The sequence below is a fragment of the Lissotriton helveticus genome, chromosome 1_1 (assembly GCF_964261635.1).
Source record: "Lissotriton helveticus chromosome 1_1, aLisHel1.1, whole genome shotgun sequence".
In the NCBI taxonomy this organism is placed as follows: Eukaryota; Metazoa; Chordata; class Amphibia; order Caudata; family Salamandridae; genus Lissotriton; species Lissotriton helveticus.
In genome coordinates, this window is record NC_136057.1 from 1,396,750,891 (window position 1) to 1,396,774,278 (window position 23,388).

The 23,388-nt window shown below is 45.0% G+C and overlaps 1 protein-coding gene across 1 annotated transcript in view; it reads right to left on the bottom strand.

Annotated features, from left to right (window-relative positions):
- The window catches only part of EPOR (erythropoietin receptor), a 163,132-nt gene that overhangs the window by 44,044 nt on the left and 95,700 nt on the right, over positions 1-23,388 (bottom strand). The window contains exon 5 of the mRNA XM_078684180.1: positions 19,811-19,964. Coding sequence (XP_078540306.1) covers positions 19,811-19,964 — 154 coding nt within the window. The remainder of the gene's footprint in view (positions 1-19,810; positions 19,965-23,388) is intronic.

Here is a 23,388-nt window from a genome sequence, read left to right on the forward strand (position 1 = left end):
AAACCCCAATTAAAATTAAAAATTATTCTAAATTATTTCAAAATCCCTCTTTTATTCCCCACCTTTGTCCCTAATCCCTTCTCTCCCCAAAAACATGGCAAGGGTGCAATACCTTATCATATAAGACTACTCATATTAACTTTGTAGGTGCTCCTCTGTTCCAAAATGTCAAATGTACCAGTTGAACAGTTCAGGGCAATACAAAGCCCGCAGGCCTATCCAATTAACAACTTTTCAATTATTCTACTAGTTTAATGGAGAGGAGGGTAAGTTCCATATCAATTCAGAGAAGGTAGGCATTTATTTAGTATCTCTTTATTTTTGTGTTTTATAAAGCGCGTACACGATCACAGGGGGCTGTACATAGAGAGGTTTGAAAAGGGTTACAATACAGTAAGGATCTTAGGGGCTCATTACGATGGCAGAGACAGCCACCGCAGGGCTGGCAGTGGCGGTCCCTCCGCTATCTGGATCCCATTCCCCCGTCACTTTAGGATGGCGGGGGAATTGTGCCACAAGCGTGGTGGGCGCAAGGAGCACCCGCCACAGGCAATTGTAAGGATTGCCTGGTGGAGCGGATAAGGGGATATGGGGGTGGTGCCTCGAAGGCACGGCCTGCCTGATCACAATGCTTTCCATGGAGGTGGCACCGCCATGGAAAGGCTGGCGGAGGCTGGCTTTGGGGGCCTGTTATGGGCCCCCTCTGTGGTGGATTGGGGCTGTTGTGCACTGGGGGGGGGGTACCATGGGTACCCCCCCTACATTTCCATACACAAAGGTGGAGGGCACCGCGTGGGGCCTGCCACGTTGTGCAGGGAAATGCACAACATGGCCATTTACCATTGCGGTGGGTGCTGCATCCAGCAGTACCCGCCGCAATGGTAAATTGCCAGATGCAACCACCGCGTTGGCGGTCTTATTATAATTAGGGGTGCGGGACCACTGCATTACAGGTTGACGGTCCCGATCCCACTACGATGGCGGACGGACTCAAGTCCACCCGCCTTCGTAATCAGCCCCTTAGTCATTTAAGATTTGCTGTATATACATAAGGTTCCAAGAGTAAGGTCTCTAACAATTTTGTACAATAACTATTAGGGAGAATTATAATTACAAGCAAGTTATCATGTATAAAGAGTAAGGTATAAAACAACAGTATACAATAACAAATCTGTGAATGTCAGTTTCAGAGTAGCTCTCTTAGGCCACAAGTTTTGTCTAGAAGTAAAGCTTTAACTTCCTTCTTGAACAGTCTGAATGAGGTAATTGTTCTCGTTGAGGATGGAAGGGAGCCATACTAACCCCGGGCATAGTGTGCGTAGTGCGGTAGGGAAATGCTATTTGCACTGATTGCACAGTGCCGGATGCTTGTCCGCACAGTGCAATCATTGCAAACGGCATCTTGCACAGTGCAAGCGGTCGTTTTCTGCTGCTCTAGTAGATTTGTACTCGAGCTGCAGCTTTCTCAACGCGGACTGGTAGTTCTCCAGTATTAGGGGTGTCTTTCATAGATTCACATGCTTGAATATTCCCCGTCGTCGAAGTGGGAGTCCCACGGTACATAAAATAGCAGTCATATATGCATGTATACATGAAAATAATAATAAATAAAAATATACATACATATGATGCAATAAATTGTAAATTCTAAAAAGTACCATAGAACACAATAGGCCCATTGAAAAGCCCAAGGGAGAAACTCACTTTAGTAGCATATCAGTGTCATTATGTGTTGGATCACATTCCAGCCAATCAGGCTGCAGCCTCCTCTAGAACCTTCTCCTCAGAAGCCCAAGTCCTCAGATTTTCTACCGCACGTCGTGTGAAGGGAGTCTCCCTGAGCTCTGCTCAGTTTTCTTCAACTTTACCTGATTTTTCTTCAAGAAAATGTCTTCAAACAAGAAATCTCTGTTTAAAGCCTGCCCTTCATGTGGTAAACTGCGCCTTTTCCACGAGGATCCACACAGTAAATGCATTTACTGTCTCTACCCAGACCATGAGGTGAAAAACTGTAAGTACTGTCGCACTTTCCCTCCTAAGACTCTGAGAGATAGAGAGGCCGTCTCCTTCTGTGGCTACAGAAGTTGAAGACTTCGGAGTCTGTGGTTTCTGATGTGGAGAGCCTGTCATCTTTTGCTTCAAAGTCCTCTCAGAAGCGTGGGTCTGAGACCGAGGTTCCTTCTCCTTTTCTTAAGTAGAGTAGACTGTTGGAGTCCTCTAGGATTGTCTCCCCACAGGATTCCCTTCAGGGCACGTCTACGGGACCTGGTTCTCTGACGCCTGCGCCCAAAACCTTGCCTACCATTAAAAAATCTGGTTTTGGCTCGTCGACGCGCCCGTCGACGTCTTCAGCGTAGACGAAATCTGTATCTGCCATCTCCACGTCGACGACGACATGTTCCATGTCGACCAGCGCTACGTCGACGACCACCACCTCGTCGACGGCGACCACGAAGGTGAGACCCATCTCTTCATTGGTGAAGATCTCGTCGACGACCGCCAAAGAGAGACCTTCGACGACGAAGCCGTCGACGCATCCTTCGTCGTCGCGTACACCGTCGACGAAGACCAAGCCTTCATCCAGCGCCCCGTCGACGGCCCCGTCGACGGCGCCCTCGTCGACGGCGCCTCCGTCGACCAGCATTACATCGTCGACGGCCTCGTCGACGGGCTTGTCGACGACTGTCATCCTGTCGACGACGAAGCCAAAGCTCCAATCTCGTCGACGAACAAGGCCCCGCTTTCGTCGACGGCCCCGTCGACGGACAAGAAATCCTCGTCGACGAAGAAAATTCCATTCATGTCAACGCCAATGGCCTCTTTGTCGACGACGCATCCGCTTCAGGGTGTTGCTGACACTGCCGCATTTACGCCAACGGGCTCGTTGGCGTCGCACCAACCTCTACCAAAAACAGCTTCCGTCTACACAGTGGTTACTGCTTCTTCTTTGCGGACAATACCACTCATCCAACTGAGTCCTATGAGGAGCGGAACTCGTCTTCCAGACAAATTGTTCCAGTCTGGTGAGGATGAATCCGGAAACGATTCAGAGGTGGAAGAATTTTTTAAACAGGCAACCAGCCCTTCGGATTTACACATTAAGTGCCAGGAATATAGTGACGAGGGTGATGTGGTGGACAATGTCGAAGATGGCACTGAATTGTTTCCTGTTGATACGTCCGAACCGATGCCTTCAGAACCTGTTACTCAAATACCTCTATCTTTGGTGATGAACCTTCAGCACATGCTGGATGATTATAACCGCAGGTTTCCTTCTTCTACACCTGCTTCTCCAGCACCACTGCCTCCTCCGCAGCCTCAACCGCAACTTCCTCAGGCACCTACACCAGTTTCACCCGCTTCACCGGATGGTGCTCGCCTTGACACTGGCGACGAGGATCCGGATCCTCACAATACTGATGACGACGACAATGACGCCGACATGGCTGAGTGGGACAATTACAGGGCTCAAACACCTTCCACTCCGCCCACCTCACCTCTGCATTCGCCCCCAGTGGACATGGCACATTTCCACAATTTGATGATCCGTGCTACAAAACGGTTTCATCTCAAAGTCGAACAACAACAGCATGAAAGTGAATGCTTTCTATATGGCTTTAAGGACATATCACAAAGGCAATCCCACACTATACCAATCGTGGATTATATTTGGAAGGAGGGCCTTAAATTGATGGAACGTCCAAATTCTGTTCCTGCGGTTTTGCCCAGATTGGACAGGAAATACAAGGCTCCGGCGTCTTCCCCGGCCTGCTTGGTGTCTCAACCGAAAGCAGATTCGGTAATTACACAGGCTGCACAAAAAAGATCGCGCAATCCTGCTACGCCACTCACGTCTCCTCCTGATCAGGAAGGCCGCAAATTGGATTCTATAGGAAAGAAATTCACGACCATGGCGGCTACTACGGTGAGGGCGGCAAACACTCTGGCTATACTGGGCCGTTATGACCGCCAGATGTGGTCCGAGGTTGCTGCATTGATTCCTCAGCTGCCTGAGGCAATCCGGGCAGAAGCACAGGCGATTATACACGAGGGGGAGTTGATTTCATCCGAAATCATTGATCGTGCACTCGATATTTCCTCCACGGGGTTTCGACAATTGGCGGGGGCTGCAGTCTTGAGGCGTCAAGGCTGGCTTCGATCTACCACTTTCCGTCCAGAAGTACAGGCAAGAGTCCTAGATTTACCGTATGACGGAGAATTATTGTTTGGCAAACATGTGGATGATGCCCTTGAGGCGATCAAAAAGGACACGGACACTGCGAAATCTTTGGCTACCCTACAATACAAGAAACGACCCTTTCGGGGTGCACGGGGTAGAGGCGGAGGCTCCTCTACTTTTCGTGGATCAAGTCAATATCGTTCATACAACACCTACAACGATAACAGACAGAGGGGTGCCTATCAATCTCAAACTCGACAATCCACCTCCAGACCTTACCAAAGGAAATCCACTTATAGAGGTGGATCAAACACCAAAAAACAGTGACTGCCTCAGACCCTTCCTTTTGCCGACCGTAAATCTTGGAGGTCGCATCTCGAAGTACTTTTACAAATGGTCCACAATCACCTCCGACCAATGGGTCCTGGACGTTATATCCAAAGGACATACCCTGGAATTCGCAAAATTTCCACCCACTCATCCACCTTCGGGGCCACCACCTCCTCATTTCAAGGACCTTCTGGCCCAGGTGAAATTGATGATCAAAAAAGATGCCATCGAACTCGTGCCGCAAGGTCAACGCGGCAAGGGGTTTTATTCCCGCTTTTTCTTAGTCAAGAAGAAGTCGGGGGAATGGCGTCCAATATTGGATCTACGAGCCCTAAACAAATTTATAATTTCAAAAACTTTTCAGATGTTAACTCTGCTCCAAATTCTGAATTTTCTCAATCCAAGCGAGTTCTATTCAACAATTGACCTTCAGGACGCTTACTTCCATGTGCCAATCCACCCCAGACACAGGAAGTATCTCCGCTTCACTGTCGGGCAGCTACACTTCCAATTCAAAGTCCTGCCATTCGGCCTCCAATCAGCACCAAGGGTTTTTACCAAGATCTTGGCCCCCGTAGCTGCCTTCCTACGTCTCCAAGGTATCCAATTTTACCCATACCTGGACGACTGCCTCATCAAGGCAAGAACTTTTCACCTGACGGAGCAGCACACTCAAGTTTGCGTCTCCCTTTTCCACGCCTTGGGGCTTTCAATCAATTGCCAGAAGTCACACTTTCAACCATCGCAAAGGAGAAATTTTCTCGGAGCCTTGCTAGATTCTCGTCAGGGAAAGGTGTTCGTTTCCTAGGAAAGACAGGACCGCATGATAAAGATGGTGCGCTCCCTCCAATCAAAACTGTACGTTTCTGTCCGAATGTTCAAATCATTCCTAGGCATGGCCTCCTCGTGCATCCACCTTATTCCAAATTGCAGATTGCACATGAGGGCTCTACAGGAGGAACTGGACAGGCAGTGGAAACAGGTGTCGGGGTCATTCGAGGACAAGGTCCTTTTAACGCCTCGCATCCAGAAAGCGCTGGAGTGGTGGGCTCACCGTCCGCACATATCTGCGGGCCGATCATTCCAGGACGAACCTCCAACTCCGACGCTCACGACAGACGCGTCCCTCGAAGGCTGGGGAGCGCATCTCAACGGCATGTCTGTGAAAGGGAAGTGGACGGCAATCCAACGAACTTGGCACATCAATCGTCTGGAATTCTTGGCGATTTTCTTAGCCCTCAAATCTTTCCAGAGGTTAGTGCAGGGACACACTTTGCTGGTAAGGACGGACAACAATACCAGCATGCACTACCTCAACAAGCAGGGCGGCACGAGGTCTCTTCTACTTTCTCAACTGGCACAAGAAATATGGGATTGGGCGATTCAACGTCACATTCATCTCACAGCCATTCACGTGCCAGGTGTGGCCAATGTTCTGGCGGATTCACTCAGCCGAGCATCGTCGGACAATCACGAGTGGGAACTCAACCAGCCGACGGTCGAGTTCATCTTCCGGCGGTGGGGCCGGCCACAGATGGACCTTTTCGCGACTGCTGTCAACAGGAAATGCCAACGCTTTGCAAGTCGGCATCCCCACAGAGAGTCGAGCGGGAATGCATTTTCGATCGATTGGTCGAACAACTTTATCTATGCTTTCCCTCCACTTCCTCTGATCCCTCGCTTGTTACACAGGATGAGGTTCCAACCCTGTCGCATCATCCTGATCGCACCCAAGTGGCCGAGACGTCCATGGTTCACGGACCTGCTCCTCTTCTCGCAGTCCGATCCGTTACCGCTTTGTCCTCTACCGCACCTTCTCACGATGCAGCAGGGACTAATCTGTCACCCGGATCCGGCATATCTTCAACTCCATGCCTGGAACCTGAGTACAATGAATTTGCACGTTTAACTATTGACAGGGACTGCAGGGAGGTGTTAGCGCGGGCTCGCGCACCCTCCACCATAAAAACGTACCAACTTAAGTGGAAGCGTTTCTGTGTCTGGTGCCGCACCAAGGATTTGGACCCAATGACTGCAAAACCTGAACAAATTTTACCTTTCTTTTTATCCCTGGCAAAATCAGGTCTGTCACACTCAACTCTTAAAGTGTTTCCGGCGGCGATTTCCTGTTTCCGCCATGATGGTTCCACATCTCTATGTTCTTCAAGGATCATTAAGCAATTTTACAAGGGCCTTTTTAGGATGTTTCCACCTATCCGTCGCCCTCCGCCTGCTTGGCGCTTGAATTTGGTTTTGTCTCAACTACTTCTACCACCATTTGAGCCTATTCACTCGGCAAATCTTAAATTTCTCACGTGGAAAGTTGCTCTCTTACTCGCCTTAACGTCCTCAAGACGTGTCAGTGACATCCAGGCGTTTACCATACAGCCTCCTTTCCTACAATTCTCCAACGAAGCTGTGACATTACGAACTAATCCTAAGTTCATCCCAAAGGTTCCCAGTGACTTTCATCTCAACGAACCTGTTATTCTGAAAACTTTCTTTCCTGCTCCGCAAACTCCAGCTGAGCGGTCATTGCATTCATTAGATGTGAAACGTTGTCTCAAATTCTACATTCAACGAACTGCAACTATCAGAAAGTCAGATCAATTGTTTGTGGCTTATGGTCCAACTTGCAAGGGACTCCCTGTTACCAAACAGACCATAACTAGGTGGATATCCTCTACCATATCCTTCTGCCACCAACGGGCTGGAAAGCCCCTTCCTGCTTCAGTTCGAGCTCATTCAACTAGAGCAGTGTCTACTTCGGCTGCCCTTTTTGCGGGGGTACCTTTACGACAGATCTGCAGAGCTGCGACTTGGTCGAGCAGCCATACTTTTACCAAGCACTACTGCCTGTAATCAACAGACGCCGCGGATGCGGCAGTGGGTCAAGCGGTGCTGCGGAATCTTTTCCAATAAAGGTGAGCCTCTGTTGCTACCCGCCTCCAGTCATAAAGGTTTTGTTTTTTAATAATAATGTTTTGGTATTTAGTGCATATTGCCATATATATTTACCTTCTTTGCTTGATGTATTACCTTTATGACTTATGTGATCATTTACTGCTTTCTACTCTATTCAAGCATGTGAATCTATGAAAGACACCCCTAATACTGGAGAAGAACTATAGTTACTTACCTGTAAACTGTGGTTCTCCAGTATTGGTGTCTTTCATAGATTCACATGCGACCCTCCCATCCTCCCCTCAGAGGCTCTCTTCTCCTCAGGCACTTTTACTTACTTTGTGCTACGAAAATCTGAGGACTTGGGCTTCTGAGGAGAAGGTTCTAGAGGAGGCTGCAGCCTGATTGGCTGGAATGTGATCCAACACATAATGACACTGATATGCTACTAAAGTGAGTTTCTCCCTTGGGCTTTTCAATGGGCCTATTGTGTTCTATGGTACTTTTTAGAATTTACAATTTATTGCATCATATGTATGTATATTTTTATTTATTATTATTTTCATGTATACATGCATATATGACTGCTATTTTATGTACCGTGGGACTCCCACTTCGACGACGGGGAATATTCAAGCATGTGAATCTATGAAAGACACCAATACTGGAGAACCACAGTTTACAGGTAAGTAACTATAGTTCTTTCTCATCGTGAGCGGTCGCGAGCGGTCGCGAGCATACGCGACCACTCACAATGAGAAATCTTACCTTACCTTGAGAATCTCGCCAGGAGGTTTATTTTCCCAGCTAGCGATCGGCAACTTAATGTTGCTGATCGTGAATGAGGAAAAAGTCTTGCCAGGATGTTGATTTTGCTCGCTCACGGTCACCAACTTGACAGTGAGGACGGGAGCAACCAAAAAAATGCCCGCTACGCGTTTTTGCACTGTGCAATGTGCAATTTGCGTAGTAGCGCAAACTACGCACGCTCCGCGAGCATAGCGTAGTACTTCGCCCAGGGTTATTCCATACTTTAGGAGAATATCCATGAAAGAGCTGCATTGAATTTTCCTTTTTTTGCATCTTGCTAGTTCTAGTATGAGGGAATTAGCATTTCTGGATTCTCTTCCACATCTTGAAAGCTTGAATCTTTTCGGCAAGTATTTTGGACCAGAACTGTGCAGAGGTTTGTATGTTATGCGTGCAATTTTCAGTTGAATCTTAGCTTTAACTGGGAGCCAGTTGAAAGGCTCTGAGTGACCATAAAGACATGTACTTGTTAACAGTCTTGCTGCTGCATTTATTATCATTTTCATTGGTGCAAAGCTGGCGTTCCCATTCCCTACCATCTATGAGAGTAGCATTCTAGTCTAGAGAGCACTGGAGACTGAACCCCCGTTTTTAGGTCATCAATGAGTATGAAGGGTTTACATTTTCTTAGAATATGCAAATGTAGGTTGGTGCTCCTGGATGCAGCTTGTATGTGAGCTTGCATGTTTAGCTTTGAGTCTAGTGTGATGCCTATGATTTTACCGATTTGCAGATGGTTGGGTTGCACTTTAGCGAGTTGGGGTTTTGAGCCCATGGTTGAGGTAGTTGGGGTTTGAGATGTGGGGAGAAGGGAATGAATTCTGTTTTTGAGGATTTCGTTTTAGATGGTTGTGTGCCATCCAGACTTGTGTTTTCTACAGGGTATCATCTGGTCTCTGGATATCCTCTTGAGAGATTAGTTTGATATATAGTTGAGTATCATCTGCATACATGTGGTATGATATTTTTGATTGTATCAGGATTTCAATGAGTGGTTCTATGTAAAGTTTAAAGAGCGTTAGTGAGATTATAGAACGTTGTGGAACACCAGTGTCAATGTCTGTACATCAGATAGGGTGTTGTTGATTTGGACCCTTTGTTGTCTAATCTGCAAGAAGGAGGTGAACCAGTTAAGGACGGCTAAAGATAAGCCCATTCTAATTTCCAGAGTTTCTGTGAGGCGTTCATGGCTGATCATTTCGAACACCGAAGATAAATCCAGAAGTATCAGGAGACAGGATTCATTTTGGTCCAGTGAAGCTTGTATGTCATATAGAATGTTCAGCATGGTGACGTCAGTGTTGTGCACTGGTTTAAACCAAGATTAGTGATTGTCTAATAGGTCACAATTCTTAATGTATAGGCCAAAATTCTTAATGTGTTCACATAGTTGATCGTGGTTGAATTTTTCTATCAGTTTCGCCAGGAGAGGCAGACAGGATACTGGTCAGAAGTTGTTCAAGTCTTTCCGATCAGAGCCTGTTTTCTTCAGTAGGGGGGATACTTGGCTCATCTTCAAGCAATTTGGAGGGATCCTTATTGGTGCGATATGCTCACAATTTTGATCCTTTTTGGTGTAAAGGATTGTTGGATCTCTTTCAGTAGATGGCAGGGAATGGGATCTTCAAAATGTGAGTTAGGCTTCATTATTTGCATGGTTTTCTGTATTTCTCTCTCAGACATAGGTCTGAAACTGTTCCAGAATTTGCTTTTCTCTGGGACATTTGGGGAGTGTTGGTCAGTATATATGTTGTGTGTTGTGGGGGTGGGATGATAGAATCTCTAAGTTGGGTGTTTGCTAAGCTGAGAATAAAGTTGCATGTGGTTGCAATTTTGTCTTTAAAGAAAGTTGAGAAGACATTGCAAATGGCTGTCGAAGTTTTAGCCATTAGGGGTTCTGCAAGTTTTCCTGATTGTTGCTTTATTATGTCAAAGAGTTTTCTGGGCCAGGTCTTCGCTATACCAAGTAAGACCTGATTCCTGTTGTTTTGGCTTTCAGGATTTCCTTTTTGTAAGAGCTTGTGTTCATTCTCAATTGTTCGAGGTGGGTAATGCTTAGAGCCTACCTCCATAGTCGTTCCAGCTGTCTTAGTTGTATTCTTTCCTAGTTAATGTTTTGGTTGAAATAAGATACTGAAGCTTTTTCCTTTAGCCTTTTTAGTTTTAGTGGAGCAGCTTTCTGAATATTGCTGTTGTAGAAATGCGTTAGATCATGAACCCATGTTTGGTCAGACCAGGGTGCAAGACAGTTTGACATATGTCCCCCAGTTCTGATTTGTTTACGTTGCTGTTTCTCTTCTCTTTTGATCTTTAATTTTGGTTTCTAGTCTGAATATTTGGAAGAGAATTTGAGGGTGGCCTGGCCAGTCTACTGGGGTTATTTAGAGCATATTTACTGAACCTGGTTTAGAAATGATTAGGTTGAGGGTTGCACCTTTTTTGTGTGTTGGTCTCTCGCATGTTTGAGTCATGTTGAGGTCCTGGAGCAGGTTACTGTGTGCAGTCACAGTGCTTTCATTGACATTGTTCCGTTGAAGGTTGAAATCTCCCAATAATATAGTATTAGAAAGTTTAGAAGCATTGACTGTTATTGTTTCCATTAGTTGTTTCAGAAAGATAGTGTTGTCCCCCAGTGGATGGTATAAGAGTATTGTTTTCGCTATCATTTTCGTTTCAAGTTTGATATCCACTCCCAAGAGTTCAAATGATGTGGCACATCTAGCGAGATCAGGTTTAAGGTTAGGGAGTTTCTGTAGATTATAGCGAGCCCTCCAATTTACTGTGCGGTCAAGACGTAGTATGGCAAAATATGGGGTAATGGAAGGTCCATTACTGGAGCTGCTGTAGGATTAAGCTAGGTTTCCGTTAGGAAGAGAATGTCCACATCATGCGCTAGGATCACATTTGTTCTATCAGTTGCATGTTTTGCAGCTGATCTGAAATTAGGAAGCATGCATCTCAGGTTTGTTATTGTTTTGTGTGTTACTGTGTTGAACATTGTGTTTGTTGTTATCGGGATCATATTATTGTGAATGATTTGTAGAGGGTTGTTTCTCTGGTTTATAGATTGAGTGACGATCGGTATTATGGCTGTTGTGTCGGGGGAGGTTTTCTGTGCTCCCTGATAGTAAACTTATGAGTGTTTATCACTTCTTCAGAGGCGGATTCCTGTGCTCATTTGTTTGGCTGCTGCCGTCCTGTCGCTGAGTCTTCGCTGTGCTCCTGAGAGCTTGCCTTCATTTTCAGCGCCTTCACTTTCACCACCACTGCTAGCGGTACCCGCTGCGCGGGTCCCGCGTCGCCTGAAGGCTCCCTCTGACAGCGCTACACCCTGAACTGAGACTTTGGGAGCTAGGACCTGCAGGGCTGCGAGCGTGTTGTGGGCGCAGGACTCAAAGTCCCAGGAGCGCCCACAATCTCCCAATCGTCAGCAGCTGCGACGCTCTCCCTGCAGGCTCCTCCCCTGGCTGGTCAGTCGCGGTATTAACCCGCCTTCTCTCCTCTAACAGCGGATTCCTGTGCTCATTTGTTTGGCTGCTGCCGTCCTGTCGCTGAGTCTTCGCTGTGCTCCTGAGAGCTTGCCTTCATTTTCAGCGCCTTCACTTTCACCACCACTGCTAGCGGTACCCGCTGCACGGGTCCCGCGTCGCCTGAAGGCTCCCTCTGACAGCGCTACACCCTGAACTGAGACTTTGGGAGCTAGGACCTGCAGGGCTGCGAGCGTGTTGTGGGCGCAGGACTCAAAGTCCCAGGAGCGCCCACAATCTCCCAATCGTCCGCAGCTGGGACGCTCTCCCTGCAGGCTCCTCCCCTTCTTTGTCTGATAGTATATTTTCAGTACAGAGTCCCGCTGCGCGGGAGCGCGCGGGAGGGCGCCGGGAGAAGCCCGGGACAAGGGCGGGTCCGTCTGAGGCCGTCAGAGGCCGAAGTAGGCTGGGCTGGGCCCCCTCTCTTTGATTTCAGTTTTAATCTATATTGTTTATTGTGTTAAATTTCCATTACATGGTTGTTTATCCTGTCAGCTCTACTGTGCTATTTTCTCGTTTAATCTTTTTAGCATCTTCCCCAGTCTAAACATGACGGCAAAAAAACTCCGTTCAGGTCACGTCCTAGTGGGGAGATCTGGTTCTAAAACTAAATCGAACCCTTTACGTAATAAAATTACCTCTTCAATGCTTTTGAAAGGCCAATGCCAACTTTTTAATCTTTGGGATAAAGGGAAGGAAAAGGTGGGTGAGTCCGGCCCCTTCAGTGATATCTTAGAGGATAAAGTTCCTGAGCTAGCAACAGTTATTAGCAAGGATACCCCTATTCCGGGCTCGGTTCCTGTCCAGCTTCAGTCCGTTTCTCTCTGTTCCGAATCAGTGGGGGCTCTCCCTTCGGTGTCCTCTGACGCGCAACAGAAGTTGGAGCTTCCTTACGAGACCTCGGGTTGTAATGTTAGGAGATCTGATAATGCAAGCCTCCCTCAAGTTTCTCAAATGGTAGCTCCTAAACCTTTAGCGAATAATATTTTTTCTTCAGTTTTACCAAATAATTCTGCTATCGCAGAGGGCGATTGTACACTCCCAGATATTGATTTGATAGCACATAAAGGTTTGCAAAGACCCGCTCAGGACAATGCCCATGTTGTCCCTAATGTAAATGAAGCTATAACAATTTCGACTCCTTGTCTTCTTAGTAGTACTCCCTGAAATAAATTAGATTTTTCTTTAGCTCAATTAAACTTTACCTCCTGCTCTGGCCCCAATTTGAATAATTTTCCGGTGAGTCCTTCTAGCCCTCATGGGAAGTTAATTTCCAACTCATTGTCCTCTTTGGAATCTTTAATTTCTTCTATTTTGAGTTTGCTTGAAAAATTTGTGGGAGGGTCGGAGTGTATCTTCGATACTGTAACTCAAATCCTAAGAGTTCTTTTACAGACTAAGAGCGGGTCAGTTTCTGACCATCTTCCATTGCCAGCTAATCCTTTGGAGATGCCAAATAAGAAATCCCCCGATGGAAAGGTAATATTGGCCCCTGTCAAAACGCTTTCTGATCTTGAAGGTCTGAAAATAATCAATCCAGCAGTAACATCAGCGGATGCTAAGGTTTTTAAGGAGGTCTCGGCTGGAGCTAACTGTATAGTTACTGATAATGACGAGATAGAGGTGATTCCTGTTTCCCCAGTTACTCTAAATTCGGAAACTCCCTCTCTCTTCCCTATATTTTCGTTTCAGTCAAAAAAAGAGGATGAGGCTCTTATAACCTCCCTAGGAACTTCTGAAAAGATAGTTTCCCCAAAACAAAAAAAGAATAGAATAAAAAAGAGAAAACCCATTCGAAGATTTTCTAAAAAAAGACAGAGGAAACTCCTGTTTGAAAAAAATTTGGAACCAATATTAGAAAATTCCGCCCAGACTGAGCAGTCCTTTGTCACTCAGGAACATAGGATTGTTTCTCCTAAGGCAGTTCTAACGTCCATAGGGTCTGGTTTTATAAGTTCTACAAACCCCTTCCACCCTAATACTTTATTACCCCCGGGTATTCCTTTCCCCTCCTCTCTCAATCCCTTAGCAAGACCTTTTCTAGATTCTCCTACAACTGCAGCTATTCCCCTGGTGCCTACTAGGGAAAAAACAAATGTAGATACATTCTTTCTTGAATTTTCGCCCTTATTTGATACTGACTTAATTTTAAACAGATCAGCTTTACTTAGCTGTTTTAAAGAGATTGAAGGTTTGAAATTAATTCAAACTTCGGATCTGGATGCGGTACTTCTCCTTAACACTCCAGAAGGGAAAACTGCAAGGGTGAAATTCCAGTCTAAAGTGGTGCTAAACCTTATTTTACAGTGGGCTGAGGAGCTCCAAATCAGAGGAATTGACGTTATTCCATATTTTATGGAAAAACAAAGCCAAAATGTACCCTCCAATTTGTCTTCTTCCTTTACTACTAATTTGATGCCTTTTGATTTGTCCGCAGTTAGATCTGAGGACTTAAAAATATGTGTGTCTAAAAATGAAAGACAAGTTCTCTATAAAAACGCCCCCCCGCTCAAACAAACTCTGAAGGACGATCATTCTAAATGGAGTTGGCTACCAGGAATTTTGTCTAGTAAATCCTCTTCCTGTTCCAAACCGCCCTCTAATTTTTAACAGCAAATTGAAGCTTATTTCTTGGAATACAGCTGGTTTTAAAGATCATAAGGAAAAACTACGTTTCTTGCGTTCCCTAGATGCAGACATAATTTGTCTACAAGAAACGTGGGTGGAAGATAATTTAATACTAGAAAAAGAGTACTTTGTCTTAGAAGTTAGCGCAATCCACTCTAGGAGGGGTCACGCGAAGGGCGGAATAGCTTGCCTATTATCAAATAGAATTAATTGGAACTATACTCACTATCCTGATCCAGGTAAATTGTTCCAGGCAATAACTTAAAATGTATTTAAGGATTGCCCTAATAGATCTCTTGTTTTGATAAATGCCTATATCCCCCCAAACTGTTGCTTCAATAATGGTTTAAAAGCACTCCTCTCCTTTATAACTAAAATAATGGACACTTCCCCCTCCCCTTATGTATTGGTACTTGGGGACTTGAATTGTAACATATCTAATTGCGGGCTTGACTTGTTTAGAAATAAACTTAGGGAAGAGTCTTTGATTATACCTCAGGCCCAGTTCCCAGCTAATATCAAAACCAATAAAAGAGGTAAATTTCTTCTGGAAGGTCTATATAATGTGGATTGTCTAATAGTAAATGGGAGACTCCCTTCTGACACCCCGGCAGCTTTTACTCATAACTCTAATAAGGGAAACTCTATTATTGATTATGTAATTACAGATTGTACTTTTTTCTCTTCCTTGAAAGACCTTTTGGTTTTAAAAACTAATCTCAGTGACCATAATGCGCTGATGCTCTCGGTTTCCCTCAGCCCTCCTATGTCGGATACTTGGAGCATCGATACGGAAACGGTAAATTTTGGTTTAAATTCAGGGAAATGTTTTTGGAATTCTTGTTCTTATGAGAACTTGTTAATGCTTCTAAACTCTACCATAGAGAATTTATCCTGCTGGGAGGGGAGGGAACTAGTGGGATTTGCAGATTTTTTAGAATCAGTAACTTCATTAGCCAAAAAGAGCGCCCCCGCTAAAAAACCCTTAGTAGTCCCCCAACCGCTTCGGGTATTAAATAAAGAAATAAATAAAGTATTAAGGGGGCAATATTTATCTTTTAGTCAGGAAGCTAGCCAGAAATTAGCACTCTTAAAAAGAAGGAGATCCCGACTTAAGGCCAGTTTGAAACGAAATAAGGAGGATTCCTTATGGATTCAGCTTAGGGAAGCTTCATATAACGGCCAGGCCAAGTCATTTTGGTCATTAATTGGCAAAGGTTGCGGTACTAGGGTCAGTCCTACACCTATTGCAATTGAAGAGCACATTTGGGTCCAATTTGTTGAGAATTTGTACAGTATTAACAACTTACAATTAAATAAGGATGTTTCTTATGTTGACTCTCGTGTGTACGAGCCCCCCTCGGAAAAGGAAATTGAATTTGCCATTAAAAATATGCGCTCCTCTGGTGCGATGGGTCCCGATGAGGTTCCCATCTCTGTTTTAAAACAACAGGGGGAGCTTTGGAGCAAAATACTTTTTCCTGTGTTTAAATCTTGTTTTGCTAGTGGAATAGTCCCCCCTTCCTGGAAAGGGAGTATCCTTGTCCCTCTTTACAAAAAAGGGGCAAGAGACCTCCCTCAAAATTATCGTCAAATTGCCCTACTTGACGCTATCGGTAAGGTATTTGCAAAATGCATCCTCACTTTAATCAACGATTGGGTATTTGAGTTTAAAATTCTGCCCTTTGAACAAACTGGTTTCAGGCAAAAACATGGAACGTTAGATAACTTGACTGCACTTCAGGTTATCACGGAAAAATATGTGAAAGTTCGTGGAGGGCACGTGTATGGTGCATTCATCGATTTCTCCACGGCATTTGATAAAGTGGACAGAACTTTGTTGTGGAGAAAGTTATTTGATCTAGGGATGCCCCCCTCTCTTATTACATTAATCCGTGCTCTTTATTCAGATACCTGGTGCAGAGTGTTGCTTGGCGGTGAAAGAGGTTTATCCAGAATAATACCCACATCCAATGGGTTAAAGCAAGGTTGCCTATTGGCTCCTTTGCTCTTTTCATTATATACAGTTGATCTTCCTCTGGCTCTCTCAGCATGCTCGGGTATTGCCCCGTCCTTGGGGGGGGCCCCGATTGTATGCCTTATGTATGCTGATGATATTTTGATTCTCGATTTAACCCCGAAGGGCCTGAATAATCGCCTGCAAGCTCTCCATGAGTATGCTGGAAACCATTATTTGTTGATAAATGCTGAAAAAAGTAAAGTGATGTGCATGTCTGGAAGGAAGAAATCCAAATTTCCTAACTTTCCATGGGCAGTAGGGGGCCAAAAACTGGAAACCGTGAAATCTTATACCTTCCTTGGTAAAATTGTGATGAGTAATTTAAGTGAGAAAGCTCACATGGCCAATAATTTGCGGAAAGCTGTCTCGCAGGGAAAGAGTTTGGTATCCTTGTATAAAGCTACAGGTAGAAGGCATTTCTCTATACTATTAGATGTATTTAGAGCAAAAGTTCCTGCCTCCCTTCTTTACGGAATAGAGTTAATTGACCAAAAAAATTGGAGCTTCTTAAACTCATCGGAAGGAAAAATTTTACGCAGTTTATTATCTGTTAGCACAGCGAACTCAACTCCGGCCTTAAGACAGGAACTCGGCTTACGAAGCAGCTGGGTCCAAGGGCTAGCTGGTATCGTACGCTGGGTTTCAAGTCTTGCAAGGAGTGAGCCTAACACCCTAAGACATCTTTTAAAAAGGGAGCTGTTGGGAAACTTCAATAATTATTCATCGATTGTAAAAAATTTTAGATTCGCTGTGGGTCAATTGCAATTGGATAAAGATGTTTTATTTTCTCTATCTCCTTATCAGTTAAAATCTCTTCTGAAATCCTCTACGTGGGAATTAGGATTCAGACTAGATAGAGATTCTCGGATGGTGAAAAAAGGCTGTACGCCTGTTATTGAGTCCTGTCTTTTGAGGAAAGCACAACCCTATATTTAATGGAATATTCCTCACGGCGTTAGACGCCTATTGTTCTTAGTAAGACAGGATTTGCTTCCGTTGAAATCTCTTTATTCCAAATGGTATGGCCATTCTCCGATCTGTGATTTATGTCAGTTGTATGATCAAGATTTGTCCCACGTCATCTTCGTTTGTCCAGCTTTGATGCCTTTTAGGCGAAGATGGTTAAGACCAATTTGCCTCCAACTCAATATTTTGTCAGCCACTGCTTTTCGGGCGGCTATGATCTCCCCGCCAAATGAAATGTTTTGTTTCAAACTGTACAAGTTCTTTAAGTGTTTTTTGGATCTGTATTAATGTATTGTTCCTGATGCTATAATCCATTCTTAAAATTTTTTTTTGTTTTTTCTGTATGTATATTTTATGTCTTTTATGTGGACCTCGTAAAGAGTTCCGTTATCATAATAAACTTAAACTTGAAACTCTTCAGAGAGGTGAATATTTGTTTCTCTCGAGCAGTGAAGCTTGTTGTCGTGGGGAGTTATGCAAGTGGGTTGAAGGTAAGTTTTCTTCTGGATTGGGAGTCAGTGCATTTAGGCGTGTGCATATTTTTTAGGATATGAAGGAGAGTGATGACTTTCATCTGAACCCATATCATGCCCTCCCTGAGCAGTTGCAGTCAATGATTTGGGTTACGGGGGTTTGTGGAATATGCACTGAGAGCAACCATTATCATTCTGTGTAGATGTTTGTAACTTTTCGTGATCATGAGGCATTGTTGTTTCCATAAACTGCTCTATGTCAGTAGGATGTTTCTTAGGGACTGACGCACTTCCTGTAGAAGAGTTGTTTGACCTCAGGAGGTGTGGGGTGTTTGTAGGGTCTAGTCGGAGACTCTGAGGAGCTATGTGGACTGTGGGGCTGGGATTGCTGGTGAGAGTAGTACTTTGGGTGGCAAAAGTGGGTTTAGGATAGGCGTTAGGGCTTGGAGGGGTATGAGATGGGTATCTAGGAGGTTTTACTGGGGTGGCTGTTTGCCTTTTCCGGTCTAGGTGAAGATTCTAAGGGACTGGGTAGGCAGCAGGACTGCTGTTGCCAATGGGTGTAGTTCTTTGGACTTCGGTAGAGACACTGATTAGTGAGGAAGGAAGAGCCTAGTCCTCTCTCAGTTTTTGTAGAAAGATCCTAGTCTTCTCTCAGTTTTGTTGAAAGGGGTATGCCTAGCAACACCACTCAAAGTGGCCCAACCCTGATTAGTGTGTGTTCTTAGAGTCAGAGTGAGTGTCCTCTTTCTGTTATCATTAATTAAGGCTTTGGCCATTTTAGAAGCCCATGTGTAATGCTCAAGTGCTGACCAGCCTTAAAACAAATTAATAGTCCCACAATTTCTCACCTAATATTCAGTGTATACTTTGTGATTCTGCCTTTGTGTTCTGCTCAAATTGCATCCATCTGGCCTTCTCAATGCTCTTCGATCTTGTTATGTGGTGATTAATTGGGGTGTTGAATCGGGTTAAGATTGGGATTCAACTTCCCCTCTGAGGGTTAATTTGAGGGACTTTGATATGACCAGGATAGCTGAATTGTCAATTGTCAAAGGATGCGGTGGAAGGCATTGGGGGTGGTCAGGGCTACTCTGAGCGCTTTGCGGTGCCATAGTACTTAACGGCAGCCATGTCCGGCTCCTGTCCTAGCCCTGCTTAATCTATACCTTCTTTATGGCCTGATGATCTGATGAAATTTGATCCATTATGGGGCATCTCTGGGATTTCTGCAGGATTGCGATCCCTAGCACCTGGAACTCTGAGAGGAGCGCCTACTTGTCAGCCTAATACAGAATGACTTATTCATAAACTTAAATTAAAAATAGCAATCTCAGCTCTCTGTTTAGAACGGGTTTAACGATGAGAATACTACAGGGGAGGCCAGGTGGAAGTGAAAATTCAATCATGCATACAAGTTTAGTAGGAACCCCAAGGCCATTAACTTGCCAACCTGTGTCAATGCAGTACGTTTTCCTCGTGGTATCGATCATTCTCCCATTGGCCGCTGTGCACATGTCAAATACAGAGACATTTCATATTTAAGTGCTGCAGTGGCTGCTTTATCATTGTGGTTTTATGCTTTGGTTTACCTGGGAGTGGTCTGGTGACTAGCTTTCCGTAATGAATGAACATTTCCAGCAAACTAGAGATAGTTTAGCAGATTCGAAATTAGAGTGAATGTATTGGTAGTTCACAAACAGCTGCTTTGACATGCACATATGTTTCATTTTATTGAAATTGCAGTAAAGAGCACTTTTACAAAGATCTAAAGCTACCGTTCAGGAAGCGAGTCCAGATTCAAGAAGAGCAATAGTAAGCGATTTGTTTGATTAAAGTGAAAAGCCCACATTGTTTTTGGGAGGAAGGCAGGATAGAAACCTGTTTATAACACTGGGCTTGCAGCATCCAGTGGGGATGCTATGCTCTGCCTGTGGCTTGACTGATAGCAGTTTGTGAATCTCTGACTTACCACTGGGCGTCACCACAGTCACTGGCTCCGACCATGCACTCCAGTACCCATCAAAGCTGATGTTGTTGGGTTTAGCACGCACACCTATGGTATATGTTGTGTGACCTTTGAAATTAGTAAGGACCAATTCTGTTTTCTCCAATACATCCTCGACCTGGAAAGAGAAATACCACAGGGTGTAGAGCAGAAGCATGGAGGAACCACGTACATTAAGGGTCATTTAGAGGGACAACATGCATTGGAGACATTTTGGGGGTGGGAAGAGAGAGAGAGAGATGAGATTTTATACAGTGCTGACTCTTAAGACAATGACTTTTGACAGCAAAGCCCTCAGAGAATGAAGGTCCCTCTAAGAAGGGCAACAGGCAGTAAGAGCCCTCCTTGAGAGATGCGGGAACTGCTTCAGAGTTAGATATCACATGTTTGTTTTCCTCTGTGGATTTCCATCTAGACGTGGAATCATCTCATATCCCTGTGCCAACCCTTTGAGCTCATGAAGTCAGAGTTGAAAGGTTTTGATTACCTGTGCCGTTGAGTGAGGCAATGAAGACATAAAGTTGATTGGCTCTGCAACTCTATGCAAATCCAATTAGCCCACTCAGTCCGAGCAGTGATAGTACATTTTTTTGTTCCTCATGGTGCTTGACTCTTCCTCTTTCTGATGATAGGCATGTGGCCATAGCGCTGTCTCATGACCACCCACAGGCTTGGTGTCGGCTTCTCGTCCCTCACAGCTGATCTTCACGCCTCCAGCCCGCAAGCGTACCTACACTCCACCCTTTAGCCCGTGAAAATCTCCCTTCTTGAAAGAAGAGAGAAAGCATTTCTTGAAGTTTGCCAGCTGATTGCTATCGGCTGTATCGCCCCCTGCCTCTTGCTGGCATCCAGTTGCATCTTTGGAGATTTCGCTGGGAAGCCAGTGAATTGCACAGAGGCGCAGCAGGTGGATTGTTGGGCTGGGTGGTTTCCCTGCAGTTTACCTGCAGTTCCAAAAGGCTCTGGGCACTTGGACACAGCAAAAGCCAATGGGTAGAGGTGGCGGCTGACTGACAGATAGAGGAGGAGGAGGTAAGAGATTTATTTCTGCTACTACGCAGCTCATAAACCTATATGCTAAGTACCCTCTTTTAAAATCGTACAGTAACCCAAGACAATCAGAATTACAGACCAGACTGGATGTTTTGCAAGTGAGTAGTAAATACTACTGAAGCTGTGCCTGTTTGGAGCTGGTCCTCTATGAACTTACAATCCCCTCCTATCTCTGCTCCGTTTTATTCAGCAACACTGCCATATTTTTTCCTGATCTGAAGATTGGCAGAAATTCTGCCTGTATTATTCCTCAGCGCAGTTGAAAAGTGCTATGCCTCTAGGTGTTTCCACCAGGATTGCTGAGCAGTCTGCGCAGTCTTTTAGTACTCGGCATTTAGGATACCACACAGCTTTCAGTCACATTCTAAGGCCTTTATAAGCCACGTAGTGGTGTGTTGGAGAACCGACTGTGCGGCAACACAAACTCAATTGAGACTATAATAACAGCCAGAAAGCTGCGTTTGGTAAGAATAATCTCTACCGGGTCATGCATAAAGACTAAACCTGATCCACTACAAAATAAATTATCTCATTTAAATGGAATAAAAGGAATCGCCCCCATTCCGACATTTTCTGAAAAAGGCGGACTCTTCAGGGGCCGCTCTAATGCCACTATTATTATCACAATAAGTTTCTCTCCAGCAGGCCCCTGAAGACATACAAACCAACATTTGCTCAAACACTAATGATTTGTCTTTGGCTGCTATAGGCAGTGGGACAATAATTCCCTCTTCAGAAGATTTTATGCTACTGGATATTGATGTTGTTTTTCATACTAAGGCTACATTAGAGCAAACACAAGTAAAACTATAGGATATCCCTCAAACACAACAAAAACATCTATAAATCAATTAGCAGCACACCCAGCACCTCTAGCTCGCAATCTCTCAGAGGATCTGAGTTATCTGGTACCCCTGCCATAGACTTTTGTTTACCGAATAATCTTATTGATGTCCCATACTCAGAATCTTTGCCTTCTCTGGAAATAATGTTATCATCTATTTTAAATTCGCTTGAAAATTTGGCTAATAACGCAGATCATATTTTAGATGCTGTATCTGCGATTCTTCATAAGCTGCCTGGAAAATAAGGAGCTTCTTGAGCATGAGTATGTTTATAAACCAAACACAAGGAGATGATGGACGGAGTGTTGAAACTTTTTAGACACTCAACCCCAGTCACAGATCTGGGTTGAATCCATCATCGTTCTTAAGCGACACTTCGCCACCCAGTTAAGACCCAGCCATATGCAAATCAATCTTGAACCTGTTCCTTATGGGAACAGTCAGCCTGAACTGCCAAGCCAGGTCTTCACTGGGCCGGAACAAGCATCCTGGGACTGGTTTCGGGGTAACACCCCTCATCAGCCAGGCTAGCTTGAATCCAGTGGCAAAGTGAGCAGGGGCCCACACCTGGGCATACCCTGCTAACTTAGGGCGAACAAAGCAAACACGGGGACATGATGGACGGAGGGCTGAAACTTTTCAGATACTCACCCCCAGGCACAGATCTGGGTTGAATCCATCATCGTACTTTAGCTTACTTTGCCACCCAATTCAGACCCAGCCATATGCAAATCAGTCTTGACCCTGTTCCTTATGGGAACAGTCCAGCCTGAACTGCCAAGCCAGGTCTTCACTGGACCGGAAACAAGCATCCTGGGACTGGTTCCAGTGTAACAGCCCTCATCAGCCAGGCTAGCTTGAATCCAGTTGAAAGGTGAGCAAGGGACCTACGTCTAGGCATACCCTGGCAATTGAGGGCGAATAAAGCAAACACAAGGAGACAATGGACTGAGCACTGAAACTTTTCAGACACTCACCCCCAGTCACAGATCTGGGTTGAATCCATCATCGTTCTTAAGCTCACTTCGTCAACCCAGTTCAGACCCAGCCATATGAAAATCAGTCTTGACCCTATTCCTTATGGGAACAGTCCAGCCCGATCTGGCAAGTCAGGTCTTAAGTGGACTGTAAAAAAGCATCCTGGTACGGGTTTCGGGGTAACACCCCTCAACATCCAGGCTAGCTTGAATCCAGTGGCAAAGTGAGCAAGGGACCTTTGTCTGGGCATACCCTGCCAACTTAGCGTGAACAAAGCAAACACAAGGAGATGATGGGTAGAGCCCTGAAACTTTTCAGACACTCAACCCTAGTCGCAGATCTGGGTTGAATCCATCACCGTTCTTTGGCTCACTTTGCCAACCCAGTTCAGACCCAGCCATATGCAAATCAATCTTGACCCTGTTCCTTATGGGAACAGTCCAGTCCGAACTGCTGTTATGTTCCATATAGGTACCCCAATATCGGCTCAGGTAATGAATGCACCTTTCACCTATATTCCCCTGATATTACACTGCATAACGGTTCTTAGTACTGACCTTTTACCTAGTTATGGTAATGCCTAAAGATGACATGGGGTTTTCTCCGAAAAGCTTAAGCCTCATTCATTATGCATGAGGATTCTTGGATTCACAGCAGGACAGCAGG